General features: G+C 35.2%; 1 protein-coding gene, 2 non-coding genes and 1 pseudogene across 9 annotated transcripts in view; 1 reads left to right on the top strand and 3 right to left on the bottom strand.

The window, feature by feature from the left end:
• Nucleotides 1-16,761, bottom strand: part of mmd (disintegrin and metalloproteinase domain-containing protein mind-meld) — a 213,881-nt gene that overhangs the window by 38,587 nt on the left and 158,533 nt on the right. For all 6 annotated transcript variants that reach the window (XM_089248253.1, XM_089248252.1, XM_089248249.1 and 3 more), the window contains 4 exons: nucleotides 9,605-9,665; nucleotides 9,379-9,443; nucleotides 9,206-9,265; nucleotides 8,822-8,893 (listed from right to left, as the gene is read on the bottom strand). In XM_089248253.1, the coding sequence (XP_089104379.1) occupies nucleotides 8,822-8,893; nucleotides 9,206-9,265; nucleotides 9,379-9,443; nucleotides 9,605-9,665 (258 nt within the window). The remainder of the gene's footprint in view (nucleotides 1-8,821; nucleotides 8,894-9,205; nucleotides 9,266-9,378; nucleotides 9,444-9,604; nucleotides 9,666-16,761) is intronic.
• On the bottom strand, nucleotides 750-6,467 carry LOC149071102 (actin-related protein 3 pseudogene; annotated as a pseudogene). Its single transcript, XR_016194689.1, has one exon. The product of XR_016194689.1 is annotated as an actin-related protein 3 pseudogene (transcript).
• On the top strand, nucleotides 12,830-12,901 carry TRNAG-UCC (transfer RNA glycine (anticodon UCC)). Its single transcript has one exon. It is a non-coding gene; the product is annotated as a tRNA-Gly (tRNA).
• On the bottom strand, nucleotides 15,692-15,763 carry TRNAG-UCC (transfer RNA glycine (anticodon UCC)). Its single transcript has one exon. It is a non-coding gene; the product is annotated as a tRNA-Gly (tRNA).

The raw sequence follows: 16,761 nt of genomic DNA, 5'->3' as shown, positions 1-16,761 counted from the left end.
CCCTTTGATGGGGGACTCCCTGCAGTAACAATTTTTTCTGTGGTCATGCCCCTGTGTCAGAAAAGTTTTCTGACAAGGACGAACTGGGTATCGAACTCACAACACCTCTAAACATCCTTTGGTACTTTAGGCGAGTATCTTATCAACCTGGACTACCGCGCCCCCACACAAACAAAAAAATAATTTTTTCAAAATTTTATAGTCAGTTTTATTCATCTATGGAACATATATAAAAACATGATTCCAAGTTTTTTTAGGAAAAAATTCCAGATTAGCACGAAATTTCTTTAACACCAGATTTTTAGGTTTTACTACGATGATTTAAAAAAGAATTAGATACCATCTGAAGCAAATCAAGAAATACCATATGGCGGAGAATTAAATGAAGAACCAGAAAGAAATTAAAATTACTACCAGAATGTACTGAAATTTTGTAAAAAAAAAATTGTAGTCTCGGAAATGGTTTGTACACTTCTTTTTTTAGGAACAACCCATATACCTATTGTGTTCAAAACATCATCCAAAAGCATTTATTTAGGTTTTTGATTATTTAAACCATTTTTTTTTGGTGTCAAAAACCCAATCATAACTATAACAATATTCAATTTTATGATAATATCTCTACATCTGTTTTATCCCGAGAGTGGCTAGTTAAAAATGTGGGAAAAGTAGATATAATGCAAGGATCAACATCATGACAGGTAATTGATACAACACGAGAAAACGTGCTTTCTGCTGAAAATTTGCTGAAGATTTGTTGCTAGATATATTTTTTCTTAATTTATAGAGTACTATTATACCAAGATTTAACTTTATACAAACACAGATTAAAGTTGATGCGTGTTATAATGATGCCACGTTATAGTGGCCATTACAATGACTAGTATAGGATAAGTTTCAAATCTTTTAATATACAACAATCCTATATGTTTTGCTTTCAATACAACCCATATTTTTGACAAAATGATGGGGGGGGGGGGGGTGATAAATCTGGTTATGTATGATCACCAACCTTTTTGGTAAGTTTGATAAATTTATCACTTTTACCATACTTATGCATAATACCCTAACATCATAAGTAAATGTGATAAATGCTAAAAAAACTATCACTTTTACCAGTGATTATGCACAATATCTAAGCGTTATCATAAACATGATAAATCATATTAAATTCTTCACATTTGCTGGTTATTGTCATACTCACCCTTTCATCCCAAGATCAAAAAAATATGGGGAAATTTGCCTATCCTATAAAATACAGAATGATCTAATGCTCCTACACAATGTCACTTCTCTAGCACATCGTCCTGAATTCGTCTGTGTCTGCTCCATTTGCAGCTGATGATGTCAGCACATCGCTCTATTTGAAGCTGAGGATATCTGCTCTCACTTCATTTACAGCTGAAGACATGGTCTCGCAAATGAGGGGCTGACAGGGCTCTAGCACTGGGGCCTAGGACGATTTCTTTGATTTTTCATTTTTTCACAGTGTAAATTCATGCCAGGTGTGCAGGCCATGGCTAAAGATATCTACCTTCACTACATCTGCAGATGAAGGTATTTGTTTCGGCTTCATTCGCAACTGAAGATGCCTGCCTTCATTCAGGCACGGATCCAGAGCCGAGAGGAGATGATAGGAACAACTGCCCTTCCCAGAAGCCTAATAACATGGGAAAATTTGCTTGTTTCTTGAAATATGGGACAACCAACCCAAAGAACTCATTCACAATTCTCCCCCTCCCGAAACATTGTCCTGGATTCATGCCTGAATGATTGGCAACTATACATAATAACCTAATTATCACAATGACTGTAACATATGAATTTTCTGTAATAAAGCAAAACATTAAAATCACATAACACAATGAAAAAGGAAAATAAAAAAATAACCACTTCATTATTGTATTTGCAGCCTCATATAGTATTGCAAATTATATATGCAGTCAGTGTCATACAAAGGAGCAACCTTTGGAGAGGGACACAAAAGAATTTCTTCAGGGGAATTATCGGTAATAACCTACAAAAAAGTCTTTGGTATCAACGGAAATTAAGATAACACATGAAAGTGTTTTATTCCAATATTTTAATCACAGTAAAACCTCCTTTAACGGCCACCTTCAAACAATGGCAACCTCAAAACAGCCACTTTGGACATAGGGTACAAAAAAAACATATCCCGATGAGAAAATTTATTTTCAAGCTTATTTTCCATGGAGTTTCCCCTGACCAAACTCTATAGGGAAAAGAATATTATGCGTGCTTTCTTCTCCTGGGTGTAAATGTTACATGGGTATATTGAAAGCAGTGGAGAGGGAAAAAAGGATACTTGTGATGTATAGTTGTGCCGCACGCAGGGTTGTTTGGTATAAACTATGTTAGTTTTAACCAAGTAGTTTTTTTTTAAAAAACCACATAAAAATGGAAAAATATAATTTTTTTTCCCCTTGAAAAATATTATATTGGTAGCCAAAATATTTCATTTCTACCACATTTTCTATTCTTGGGGTACATTTTGATGGTATATCTTTAAATGGTGTAAGATGATACGAGTGGTTTTTCCAAAAAAAAAAAAAATTGTATAAAAGTGGCTTGAATATAAATTTTCTTTCATATTAAGTATCTTAGTTGCTGAAAATTATATACAGTGTCAAAATTTCTCATTCTTACCGCATTTTCTAACTTTTGCGCTACATTCTGATGCTCAATCTTGAGCAAATTCATGAATGAGGATTACATCATACACATGTGGTGGTGTATTATCTAACAGGCTTTTTTTTCCTTCACAAAGAAGCATCAACAGTAGTGACTACCCTGTCATGCTAAGGGCAGGTGGTCTTATAATCCAAAAAGACACCAGTTGCTCCAAAGGACAAGGACCAGTGTACTATTAGTTTTACATTATCTCAGATATTTTTCATTTTCTTTCCTTAGAAAACAGCATATCTCATACTGTATATCGCCACCAGGCTTAATATTGAATTATTTTTTCACTTATTTTAACCATTACCCGCAGTTAATCAAGGTTCTACCATACAGTAGTAAAAGTCCGAAATTGGCTAGTGCGTGAAGTGGCTGGTGATCCCTGTCCAAGTAATTTTCAAACAGAAATTCCTTGGAATATGGACTGGGTCACTATTTGGTTAGGATGTACAGTAGTAAGTGGTTCATGAAAAATAATCAGCTATATACAGGGTGATTATAATTAAAGTTCTGATTCCAAAACACGAATTAGAGCTGCTGGTCAGGATGCCTAGAAAATTTGAACTGGCCCATTGCATGAAACAACAGAATTTTCTTTGGCGAACAAAAAAAAAAACAACTTTAAAATATACAAGTAGATGAGGCTGTACTTGGCCAGCGGTATAATATATTTTGCACAATCATATCATTTTGACACTTCAACAGTATCAGTGTGTGAATAGCAGGTCTGATCAAATCCCAGATGCCAGGATGACTAGAAAATCGGTTTTGGCACCTAAAATTGTATATGCATCATTACTAAAATGAAGTGTAAGCACGAAACAATTTTTTTGATTCCATAATAATGTATCTTCCAACATGAGAATGAGTTAGTCCCGGAAAAGTAAAAAAAAATTACTCGGGACTGTTTGTTTTTCTTGGGGAAAAACATGCTTCACTCTTACCAAATTTGATCGCCGTTTAAATTTTTTTTCGATTTGTCCAGCCCTGGTGGATAGTAACTTTTATCAAGATGCACATTGCAACATCAGTGAAGCAGCTTCTGAAGAACCATTTTGACAATAATAACATGATAAGACACCTGGCTGCCATGTTCATCTGAATACAATGTGAATACGCTACTATAACCCTTGCAACTTTTGGCCGTATAACACTCTGACCCATAGTTGAACAAGCACTTTTGTTCTTCCACCTCACAGCCAGAACACAGTGGACAACATATTTAACATTTCTTGTGTAAGTTGTAGTTGTTTGTTTAAATGACTTTGTTTTTGTGGTTTCCATGAATTATAAAATCGTTCCATGCTAATTGCATTATTATTTTGCCTTGACTAGCTATCATATCCATTCTGCTAGCAAATTTCCCATGTGCTCGATAAGTACAGCACCACCTATTTAAAATTTTTAAGTATTTTTTCCTCTCCTTTGCCATACAAAATTCCATTGTCTCGAGATCATTCATGTAAATTTTCAAGTCATTATGACCAGTGGTTTTTATTTTAGTGTTTTGAAATCAGAACTTTGGTTATAATCACGCTGCACATCGTAAATCATTGCTAATTAATCTGCATTTATTATACTTCATTAAACACATTGTATCTTTAACTAGTTTTTGCAAAATAGCATCCTAATTAAACGTACTGAAAGTAACAGGAGAAAACATCTTTGTTATATAGTTAATAGTATTAAGAATTCTCAAACACAAAATATTTCCTTCCTATAATGTAACTAAATTGCAAAAGTTGGCTTTCATTAAATGTAAGAAATACGCAGCACGGGCCGCAACTAGATGTTTGGCCAATCAGGTTAAGTGTAATGTTGAAAGAGATGTTAAAGGGTGAAATTTGTGCCCCCACTAGTCCGGCGCACCAGAGAGAGAGAGACCTGCTTGATTCTCTCTAGTTGTGGCTATTACAGTATCATTATAATCTTATAAGGTAATATAATCGATTATATAATTATATCGCAATCAATTACAGAACAGATTACCATTTTCAGGTTGTATAGATTACAATTTTAGTTTTTTTTTTCAAAAATAAAGTGGCCATTCTCAATAGCGGGCCCATTCTCACGGTCCCGTTAGTGGCCATTATTAGGAGGATTTACTGTATTTTACAAAGACATATGAAAGTACATTTAAACTTTTTGAGCATTTGGCAAGGGCACAGGCCCTGCATACGCCTCTGATTCGTGTTCCCGGATGTAAATTGAAATTGAAACAACTTTTGATGTCAGAAAAAGAGCATTTTTATCAATTATATATTCTTGAGTTCAATTTAGCCAGGAATGTATAACAAGAATATACTATGAATTATGTCATCGCTCCAAACACTGGATTATACCGACAAATACTGGGACCATGTTCATCATAAGCTTGCTTTGTTACACAAACTTCATAAAATTCCGGAGTAGACGCGAACATACTGCCACCAAACCACACAGCGTATCTCTGCATAGGATGTGATATCACTCGAACTTCGATCGGCTTTGGCTTTATCTTTCCACCACTGAGATCCTCACTGAGTTTGAGTCTCACATTCACATCTCTTTCAAGATCCCTCTGTAAACGTCTACCAAAATCTCTGAACATCGTAGATCCACCGGACAATACAATATTCTCGTATAATGGTCTTCTAACATCGATGGGGCAACCTTGAATGCACAAATCGACTATTTCGGATATCGGCGTCATGAAGTCAGGGTTGGCAAATTCTGGGTGGAAAAATATTTCTGGTCCCAAAAATCGTTCGTAGCCAACATCTACAGAAAATTGTTGTTTACTGATCCGGTTAATTCCTTCATGTCTCTTGATCCATTTATTTGGTTCTCGATCATATTTCAAAAATTCCTTAGCGACATCAGGACAAACATAGCAAAATCTTTCTTTGACAGCTTTAGCCGTTTCCAAAGACTGTTCCGGGGGAATCAAAGCTTCTCTCTCACGTAAAAGACTTTGAATAAAGTGTGTTACATCTCGACCCGCGATGGGAATGTGTTTTATACAGCTTCCAATCACATAGCCTTCCACTACAGGAATGCAATGAGTAACACCATCTCCCAAGTCAATGACGAGACCCGTCTGTGTTCTTTCACCGACCTTTCGGGAAGTCCAAGATGCCGCCAATGCAAGAACTGCCTGTACCGCAATGTACAGCCCAGGAATGTTGAAAGATTCGAACATTATTTCAGCTGTATATTCTCTATTCTCGGGAGTATTCAGCGGAGGTTCCGTCACTAAGAAATAATGATCCTCCGGTTCGGCTCTCAAATATTTAAAAACACATTGCTCCCAAAACCTTTCCATCAAATCCCAATCTTCCACGATTCCATGGCGAATTGGATACTTGACACTGTAGCCATGAGATGAATCTAATGCTTCGTCGCCAATGTAAGAATCCAGATCGTCTATCCCTCGACCCAACCTTCGAGTTGCTTGGTCGCCAACTTTGGCGCTTTCTTTATGAGCTATGGCGGATGGAATAATGAATTGAGGCTCCCTGTTCCCTGCGAAACCCAGCTTTGTATAGCCAGTTCCATTGTCGATGACAATTGCTGGTAACCTATCCGTCGCCATCCAAACAATGCTCCAGCTGGAAGGGTTATAATAGTAACATGAACGAAAAACCAATCAATCAATCACAATCTTTGTTTAAGCAGGGTTTTTTTGGCTACAGCAAGGACCTCTCTTGACTTGTTTTACGTCCTTTTTTAACCAAGTCTAAACAGAAATTCATAATAACACTAACGGCTATGACTTCAGTTTAACAGAATTTTCCAGACTTAGGGGATGGTCATAGTAGTCAAAAGCCCTGTATAATTATTATTGTAGACTGTTTCAGAGGATGATAGTTGAAATGACCATGTCCCGTAATCGCACGTATTTTTCTGTAGTAACGAAAATTTTTGTGCAAATGTAACACTTTTCGAACAAGTTTACATGAATTTTTTATCACAAAATTTGATGGAAATTAGAAATTAATTTGAAAACTTAGAAATACAGTGCTATAATAGTATTTATGATCGATCTATGTGACCATACGTTCTGTATTTTCAGGGACAGAATTATTTTTTCGTAGCATTCGGTCGTTTGTTGCAAATGCAAATTTTTTCAAGTATGCTAAAAAATTCAATTTGAAATTTTTTAACCACGAGTTTATTATTTAAAGCAAGTTGTACAATAAATGAAATGTCAATCTTTTTTTTTTTCAAGTATGGTCAGATTATGATTGATGTATCTATATGACAGTTTATGCTGTTATCTAGCGACGATCCAGAGAGATACTGAGTTTCTGCATTCTAAGCATTCTTCAATTTTTGACGCGCCAAATTCAAATCGCATAATTCCGTACCAAGAAACAAATTGGAAAAAAATTAAGGAATGCATGACTTTTGACAAGTTTTTTAAATTATGTATTAAATTTGTTGAACGCAATTTCATTGATTGAAAAATGAACAGATATGATTAAAATACACTCAGAAAATAAAATTTACAAATTAAAATGACGTTTACTATATTTCCACAAGCATCAAAATTGGTCTTATTCTAAGTCAGAAACACAGTCCTTACAAACAACATCATGGCATGTTGATCACACAAGATCTCACCAACAACACAATTCTCACCTCGGATATTCGATGTTTCACTATTAATTTGAAACCGTTATCGAAAAAATTGGCGCTCTTTCGATACGCCATTTCGATCTGAACACTCTGGCCGTCAGAGAAAAACAAGATGCACAAGTGGCGGGGGGTCAAAATGATCCTACGAAAACTTTGATCAATGATATAGAGGGAAGAAAGAGGTAAAAAAGCATCATAAATATTTGTCAGACACATGTAAACAACGAGCTTGAAAGGTACTGCAAATAAGATGGTTCAGATGCGTTTCTTTCTCAATTGGCGGCAAGATGAAAAATGCGTGGGGTCAAAATGACCCCACAACGCTAGTTAAAGGTTAAGAACGACACAGGCGGAGCGACGGCTTGAAAAGAAAAAAAGAAACCAGTGCGGGTCCTATTTTTTGGCACCTCCTTTCCATGATTTTTGGTCGCCAAAGCTTTTTTTCACTCTTTCAACTTGGATTTAGTGCTACTCCTAGAACGGCTTCCCGTGTGAATGCATGATTCGCATTGCCCAAAAGCCACTCTGCATAGGTCCCAGGGCAAAGCACAGTCAGCGCTCGATTTTACGAAAATTTACAAAATAATTTTCTGGTCCCAAACAATATATACTATTGCTTTAAACGCCTTTCCCATTTACGAACTTCCCAAACCCCCTTCTTGAGAAAAATGATTTTTCTCATAACCACTCTCCTCCCAACTTCAGACAGCATATAAGAACGTATATAACACCCTTGTAACTTTTACTGCTCCCCCAGAACATTCCATTGTCCCCTTGGCAGGGCAGGTGATAGGGGCAATACCACTTTGGGAAATATTGATCTAATGATGAATAGCACATAATTATTTCTGCATTTTTCTGCGTAAAATCAACAGAGGTGAATTTCATTATTTTGAGGGAAAAATGTCATTTTATAATGGGGTGGAATTTACCGCACCTTAGTTTGTATCATATCTACTTTGATGAAAACAATTCGCACTCGTAACACATATATTACACTTGAAGAAAAACCCAATAATTCAGTATAATTAAAATTACTGAACGAGAAAAAAATATTTATGTGAACCGCATATCCTATATTTACAGACCGCATTGAAATGGAATTTGGGGGTTGTTGGTTTCTACTCGCTGGTACACGACCCTCTATAAATCTTTATAAAGTTATTTTTGCAATTTAAAATTAAAAAAATTCAATATTTATTTTAACCTCTCGGGGAAAAAACTCATACGCGGCATGTTCATTTATTTGCCCGTAATTTAAATTGCATTTTCATGCCTCTCATTCTGGTTTTTGTTTTACCAATTTTCCGTTTCTGTCTCAACAAAATAGGGTGTGAGGAAATATAACTTGATTAGAGGTAAAAAAAATTACACCAAAAAACATTTATGAAGTGGGCGATTTTCTTTTTTTTTTTGTATTTTTGTCTGATGCTATCAATACGTTATAAAAAGAAAGAAATTATCTCACTAGATTAAGTGATACATAACTTGCTCTCCTTACCATATCTACGCAGTTTAGAATCTGTATAGCGTCGTTCACTACTTCTGGTCTTGACGCATTTCTGCTTTCGAACTGGAAATAGAAGTTTTTTGCTGTTATACTAGTGTGCTTCAAAAATTGTATTTCAGCTCTACACATTTATGACAATTGAATTTCGCAACTTGATGAAAAATCTATATTAAGTAATAATATTAATAATATATAAGTAATTATATATATAAGTAATTATTTATATAAGTAATTATATATATAAGTAATTATTTATATAAGTAATTATATATATAAGTAATAATTTGAATACTGCAGTTAAATTATGGATTCAGGTCGAATCTGCAAGTTAGTTTCTATTACGGAATCCGTTTGAATCATTAAAAAAAAACTTACCATAGCTTGATCGATGATTAATGCTAATTCAATGTACTTGTAAACTTCTCTCACATCCCTCTAGAGAAAGAAGAAAAAAATTGAAAAATTAATGGATATTACAGAAGTCCTCTCCCCCCCCCCCCCCCCACAATAAATGTAACAATTTATGACAAAATGGCAAGCATAAATACCTTGATGCGTGTTGGTGGCCGTATCCTGAACTGCTTGAAACCCCATTCGTGCATCCCACTATTTCCTAAAATAAGTATATTATAAGTATAATTTAGTATATTATAATTAATAATTATTTATTAATTATAATATACTAACTATATATAAGGAAGAATTAAGCTTTTTATTATTGTGACTCATGTTACAGTCAAAAGTGAATTGAAATAATAAATATCCATAGCATACCACACGTGTGCTTTCCTTTGTTTTCAGGGAAATACCGATACAATACATGGGGATGCTTTCTCTGAAAAAAAAAAAGCGACAGAAATGTATCGCTAAAACCTTACCATACAAAGAAACACTTAGTACGACAATAGAATACAGTCGGTCCCACTTATAACGTTCCTACTTACAACGTTTTCCCGATTAGTACTGCTTATTTTTGTGGTCCCAAATCTAACAAATTCTCATTAAGATTTCCCGTTTAAAGCGTTTTCTCGCTTACAACGTTTTTTTATGACGATTTTTTGAGAAACGTTATAAGCGGGATCCACTGTATATGAACAGTCAAAGCTTAGTTATCTCTCTTTGATGAATGGTACGTCGCACACCTAGAAAAATACTGTCACAACTCAAAAAATTTGAAATTTCAGAATAACGAAAATAAACTTAACTTTTTTCAATATAAAAGGCTGCCTACTAGAACGAAACTTCTGGTGCTGAGGCCAGTTTTGTAGCTATAGGAATGCCACCTATTACTGAATTGTAGAGATAAACATTGTTGTTTTGAATATGGTATTAACTCAATTTCGTGAATTTTTGAGTTGTGACATTCTTCAGTATTCTTCTAGGTGTGCGATACGTGCATGGGGTAAATGGGCCAGAATTCCAGAAAAATTGTAGGTTGTCAGGCCAAAGAAGGGGAGGGGGGAAGACAGAAATTTAGCAAAGGGAAAGGGAGGCAGACATTTTAAAAGTACATCAAGAAATGGGACCATGAAGGGAAGCAGAAATTCTGGAGGGGAGAGAATTGCAGAAAATTGGAAAGAGGCGAGGATGGGGGACAGAAATTAGAAAACAGATATTCATTTGATAGATATTAAGCCTTGGGGACCATTTACACGAGTTAAGTGAAAAAATAGTTAAGTAAATTTCAAGTCGTCAAGTGCTCTAAACTCTGTCCAAATCAATGGCGGTGGAGCCGTTGGTGCTCGAGCATCAAAAATAATTTGTGGCACGGGTTAGATTATCCCTAGAGCTGGTTAGGAGATCAAAATTTCCTGCAGAAAATTCAAGACAAGCACCCACATTGTGGAAATACTTTCAACTCCCCTGGTTCCCAACGTAGGCAATCAAGTAGTAAACGCTCATTGGATAATACCACTGGCGCATTCACATACTACTCAATCAAAAATAGACTGGACCCTAATCTATATATACTTAACCACTAAATCACTCTTAATCACTTTATCAACTAAACCCGCGTAAACGGCCCTTAACGTTGGCATACATTCTTTCTAAAGTACTTGTGGGGACTTAAAATTAAGTTAATTACGAAATGAATTAACCCTCGTTACCGGGCTTTAAAACATGTCACGTTTTTGAAGACTAATTTCTAAATACGTACATGGGCATATACCATACATATATCTCAAGAAAATCGCAATAAAAACACACAAGAGGGGAAAAGAAACTGTGTTTTGCTTTCCCAAATATTTTTCTCTTGCACCATTGCTAATCAGTTTCAAAAACGCCAAGTTGTACGTTTGGCGCACATTCGGTGAATTTGGCAGGATTTTTGTGTCGTCATCAATTTTAAAGCGTTATAACTTATAACATTAATTATGGGTCAAATAAAAAAACTGAAAGCACTTTTTTATATTAGTTTTTCACTAGGAATCACGTGTGTTGGTTGGTCATTATAGGGCGGTCGATAGTTACCAACCCGTATTTATTTCATCAAATTTGAATTTTTATTTATTTTCAAATATAACTTCCTTTCATTAATTAATTGATTATTTTTGATAAATTATTTCTTTTATTGAATCTGAAATTTCTCCCGATAATTTTAAAATTATTTTTTCCCATTAATTTTAAATTTTCATCTCAGTTACGAAATTATTTCCCAAAAATATTTGATTTTTTTATAAAAATTATTACTTTTAACAATTCTGAAATCACTCTTGACAATCCGAAAATTATTATTAATAGTTCTGATTTGCAATTTCAATTTATTTCCGTATATGAAAAAATTACAGAGCAATATAAAACTGATGATTTTTTTTTACAGATACACACACAACTGGCAGCATTAAACAATATAATATAAATTATACAGGTATAGTCGAACCACACGGAGAAAAGGGCACATAAATGACTTGTCGTGCGAGCCTTTTGGATCCCCCGAATTTGGCCCCTCGAAATGTGTAGACTATATGAAATCACAGGGTCCCCGATGGCTTTCTACTAATGTATTAAATGCACGGCATTACTATCAGGCCCGTAGCCAGAAATTTGTTCAGACGGGTGGGGGGGGGGGTTACCAAAGTGATAGGACAATAGATTTGGCCATCTTTTCCCCTTTTTTCATTCATCCTCTCACACTTCGGGGAGAGGAGACCAGATCCCCCAAGTCGCCCCCCCCCCCGTTACGGCCTTGCGTCTGATTAGTATTGATTCTGGAAAATATCTCACAACAGTACAGATTTCAGCAGTCAGAGCACGATCAATCATGAAATCAATGAGATTGAATAATGACTCAATGATTGTTGGATTCAAGAGATTAATGAATTCAATGCAGGAATCAAAAGCGTGGCTACTAGGATAAATTCGAGTAAACAGATAACATGCGAGAAATAGCAAGCTTTCATAACTAATTAGAGACGAACTATTATTATATTTTTAACATTGCGCATGTTCACAATAGTTTGAAGTTTTCATTTAAAGAGCTCGTAAGTCTTATTAGATCATAGTGTTTTTAGAAAAATAATTTAAACACACAAAGAGAGACTCACCCACGTCCTATATGTGAAGTTTTTCTTTATAATCTCACGCAGCTCATGTTTGTTTGTGATCAGCGCTGCCGGTCGTGACGTGGTCACACTAATGCTAGAACCCCTTTATACACATTTATGATATAAAGCCTTCATATGTATATGAAGGCGTCTTACCCGGGGCTAACGAAAATCGCTTTCTCGTTAGCTCCGAAAGCGCTGCATATATCAACGCCCCCCCCCCCCCCCAGCCCCTAAGATAAGATCTTTTCGTATTGCCCATTTACGCGTATGAAAAACCTATGGAAAATCTCACAAGTCACGAAATATCTGCGAAAAATTGAAATGTCAATGAAAACTGGTTTTCTGATGTATGCTTTTGTTTCTCTCGATCCTTCTCTGTTCCTGGCCTCTATTACGAACGCATCTTTTTGCTTTTATTGCACACTAATGCAAAAAGATGCTCTTCAGGCAGGTGTCGGTGGTATAACGGTTAGCATAGCTGCCTTCCAAGCAGTTGACCCGGGTTCGACTCCCGGCCGACGCACGTTTTTTCCCTCCCTCATTTGAACTTTGGAATACTTACATCAGCAGATTGAAACGAACTGGATTAATTTTCAATTTCCCCAAGTTATTTTATTAGTTTGAATTGTGAAGATGGAATTATCAGAAATGAGATGAGAATTTGAGAGATAATGTTTTTTTTTTCGAAATTGAATGCAGGCTGTTATTATTGTATAGAAAGGTGTCACTTTGTGATGTACTTCATTCCGATAAGGAAATTGGCTAGAAAGTTATTTTTAATAAGCACGAAATTTTTGTTTGAACTGAAACAACAATTTTTTGAAAATTGTAGAGTTGTTGTTGTTTGTTTTTAAATTTCGTATGTATGTTAGTCAAGTAATGTCATTTCTTTCAAATTTATTACACAGCGACACGGAGGGCAATAAGTAGGGTGTGATTATTTTATTATTATTCACTTACATATTATGATCTCTAAAAATATAAATTTAAATTAGTAATCAATTTTTTTCAAGTGGGGATAAAAAAAATTCTTATTAGTTGCGGCAGGAGCAATATTTCAAAGTTTTCCCATCATTTTTGGTCATTCCGTACAGGCCGTTAAAGAGTTCTAATGGCCCTAAGAGAGATATAAAGGTCCTTTCCTGCTTCAGTACAGTAGCGTACGCAAGATTTTCTTAAGGCGAAGGTTTTACTTTTTTTTTCGTCCCAGCAAAATGGGAGGGGGTATTTTTTACCGCAAAAAATACTATGATCTTAGCTGAATGGGTGGTCAAGCCGTTGTCTACTTGCGTATGCTAGAGCTTCAGTAGGAATTTGTTTTTTCTTTCGATAAAAAACCGAATCGAATACCAACTACAAAATGAAACAAAATACAGTACTGAAGTAGGAACGTGAATTCAACAGAGTGAATAAAATTGTTTAATGAACCTTTGTGTGCGTGTGTGTGTTTTATTCTCAGAACTTGGCCCGTCGTCTTCACCCAATGAGTACCGACTGATTCCATATCTTTCCAAATGGAAGGACCACTGGAGGTTGAAAATGGTTGGTGCTGCACGAAGGACTTATATTCGTAAAGATATTTATATGAGTATGTATAACCGTATACGGAAATTTATCGAAAATAATTTCAATGATTGGCGATGTTCGAGCAACATTCAGCATATTCAGACGCACCCCCGATAGCGGGGTTGCAACGAGGGGACGGCAAAGAGATCTGATGCATTGGGCACTGGATCAGTAAGTGAGCTTAGTTTACTGCTTTTTCCTTCCAAATTTCAGGGCGTGAAGGAGCGTCAAAATATGCACTGGTGCCGAGAAACCGAGTATATTTTTGTTTCTAGTTGCGGCCCTACCCGACTATAACAGTAAGAAATGAAGCACATTTCTTTGAAAGAGCGTGCGCTTCGGATAAGCAAAATGTTCGAATAGCAGCTGAGCAAACTCATGTATATGTGTGTATGTGTATGTTTATGAATCACCATGTCTGTGTACAACTGACGTGCAGAATTTAACGATCTTCGTCTTCTTGAATGAGCTCGAACTTTAGCCTATACGAACTAACTTACGAAGCTTCCCAAATGCCGCAACTTCATATGAGATATTTTCATGGAATAGACATGGAAATAAAATTAACTTTCGTTTATCTCACCTCAAGCATTTTACTTCAAAAACTTATAATTCATTTAATGTGACATTAAGCATTATAATGGATTCAGATTTCAATATTTTTTTCAACTGGGAAAAGAGATGCCTAAAACAATGTTCATAAGAATTTACTAGACTACCTTAAAGTTGAAATTCCAGGAAAAAAATAATTGAATATAGGGGCTGTGGTTTTGAATAAGCCGCAACAGCTAAAAATGAACTTTTAAAGCTTTCTAAGCTGCGGATTTATTACGGGAAATTACGGTACAAATCGTAGTGAATCAAAAACTGGTAATGCAATATTTGATTATTATTCATGGGTCAATAATGTATTTTACGTATACATTATCCTTAATAATGTATTTTACGTATACATTATCCTTAATAATGTATTTTACGTATACATTATCCTTAATAATGTATTTTACGTATACATTATCCTTAATAATGTATTTTACGTTAAGCAGAAGTAGAATCGATTTATTTATATCATTATTTACTTCTTGTTAAATTCGTAGAGCTGTAATCGAGATTGTCATAACGAGTTCGGGGCTCAGGAGCCTAAGCAATTTTTGAGCCTTTTAAGTCTAATTTATATTTTTGGTTCCTTTTTGAGTCTAGTTTTGAGCCTTTTAAGTTTAATTAATTTTTTCTTGTTCTTTGAGTTCTTTGTTTTGGCATTTTGAGTGTAATTTATTTATTTTGTGGAAATTTCGATGCAATTTTTTTGAATAATTTATTTTTCAGGATTTTTGAGAGACTTATTCAAGCCTATTTTTTCCAATCAGCTATTGAAGATATATTAATGATTCATTTTTCAGGGATTTAGGGAACCTTGCTTGACGTGAAACAAACTTTATGAAAAATTTATGAGGAAATTTATTTCACAAAAGCGAAATTTAATCAACTATCTAGTAATTATAATAGCAAAATACGAATTTCTCCGTAGAAGCTATGCGATGATTTTGGTGTTAAAAATTCTATTAAACGAATAAAAAAAAGTAAGGACTGAAAATTCTCATCTTTTTATTACTACGTCTCTAAAATTTAATAATTTTCTCTGATGGGTAGTTAAAACAGCTCAGAACACACAAAATTTAATTGTAGACACCCTGAATATTTTGTTTTAACATCAATTTCTTTATAAATTGACAGGAAAAAAAACGTTTGCGTCGGCCGGGAGTCGAACCCGGGTCAACTGCTTGGAAGGCAGCTATGCTAACCGTTATACCACCGACGCTTGTTTTCGAAAACCATTGGAAAAATCCCACTGCCATCTTTTGACATACTTTGCTGGAAGTAATGACCGTTTTAAATAAACCACGTTGTGGATCAAGTTGGGGAAAAGAAATGAAAGAAGTAATGTGTCGATAAAGCTGCATTAAGAGCGACTTTCAAGCGGCTTTGATGTAAAACAAGGAAAAATATAGCACGCATCCATATTTTAAAGAAACTGGTTTTCGGTTCGTTTCACCAAGATCACGAAAATAAGTTTAAACATCGATATATCTGGGCTGACCATATTTCCTCTAGAAAAATATAGGAAATGCGGTTAAAAAATACGGGACATCACCAAAATTGTTGCCAGTCGCCAAGTTACGGTGAAATTGCCGATTAAAGCGGCACAAAACTTACCAAAATTTTCTAAAATACCACAAAAACAGATGTTTTCAATCCCCAAGTTTGAATGAAGATTTTCCAAAATAAGTTCTTTTGTGTGGCGATGCGAGAATTCCGAATATTTTGTTTCTCATTAATTGATTTTTAAATTATTATTATTTTATTTCCGACCAAACCTTTTCCTCTCAAGAGAAAAAAAAAAGACTACGACCAGAACATTTACATATTTTTTACATTTTCACTTTTTTGCTCTGAATGTGTTTTATCTGCAAAATTATATAATAAAGAAAAGGGATTTTGGGTGAAATTCACAGGCCATGTGCACGTTTTATTTAAAAAATCAATGTTACTCTCGACGCATAAGATGATGGACAAAATCTGTTGAATGAATTAACTTCTTCACAGCTGCCTGTCAAATGTGAAAAGGCAGCGGGCTTCCGACAAAAGTCAAGAAGCACAATATTCTGTAAGGTTTATGTACATTTTGCCTCACTTAATGTTTCAAAAGCCAGTATTACGTCAGCATCGATGGGGGGGGGGGGGTTTCCAATTTGCTGACTTTTGATGACAAGGGGTGGTTTGGATGATGCTTACGTCATCAACCACCCTTCATGAAGA

Source organism: Pholcus phalangioides, unplaced genomic scaffold (genome assembly GCF_987345545.1).
Source record: "Pholcus phalangioides strain wild (caught in Gottingen) unplaced genomic scaffold, Ppha-v1.0 ptg000019l_1, whole genome shotgun sequence".
Taxonomy (NCBI): Eukaryota; Metazoa; Arthropoda; class Arachnida; order Araneae; family Pholcidae; genus Pholcus; species Pholcus phalangioides.
Note: the sequence above shows the minus strand (reverse complement) of the source record. Positions and strands in the feature narration are given on the sequence as shown.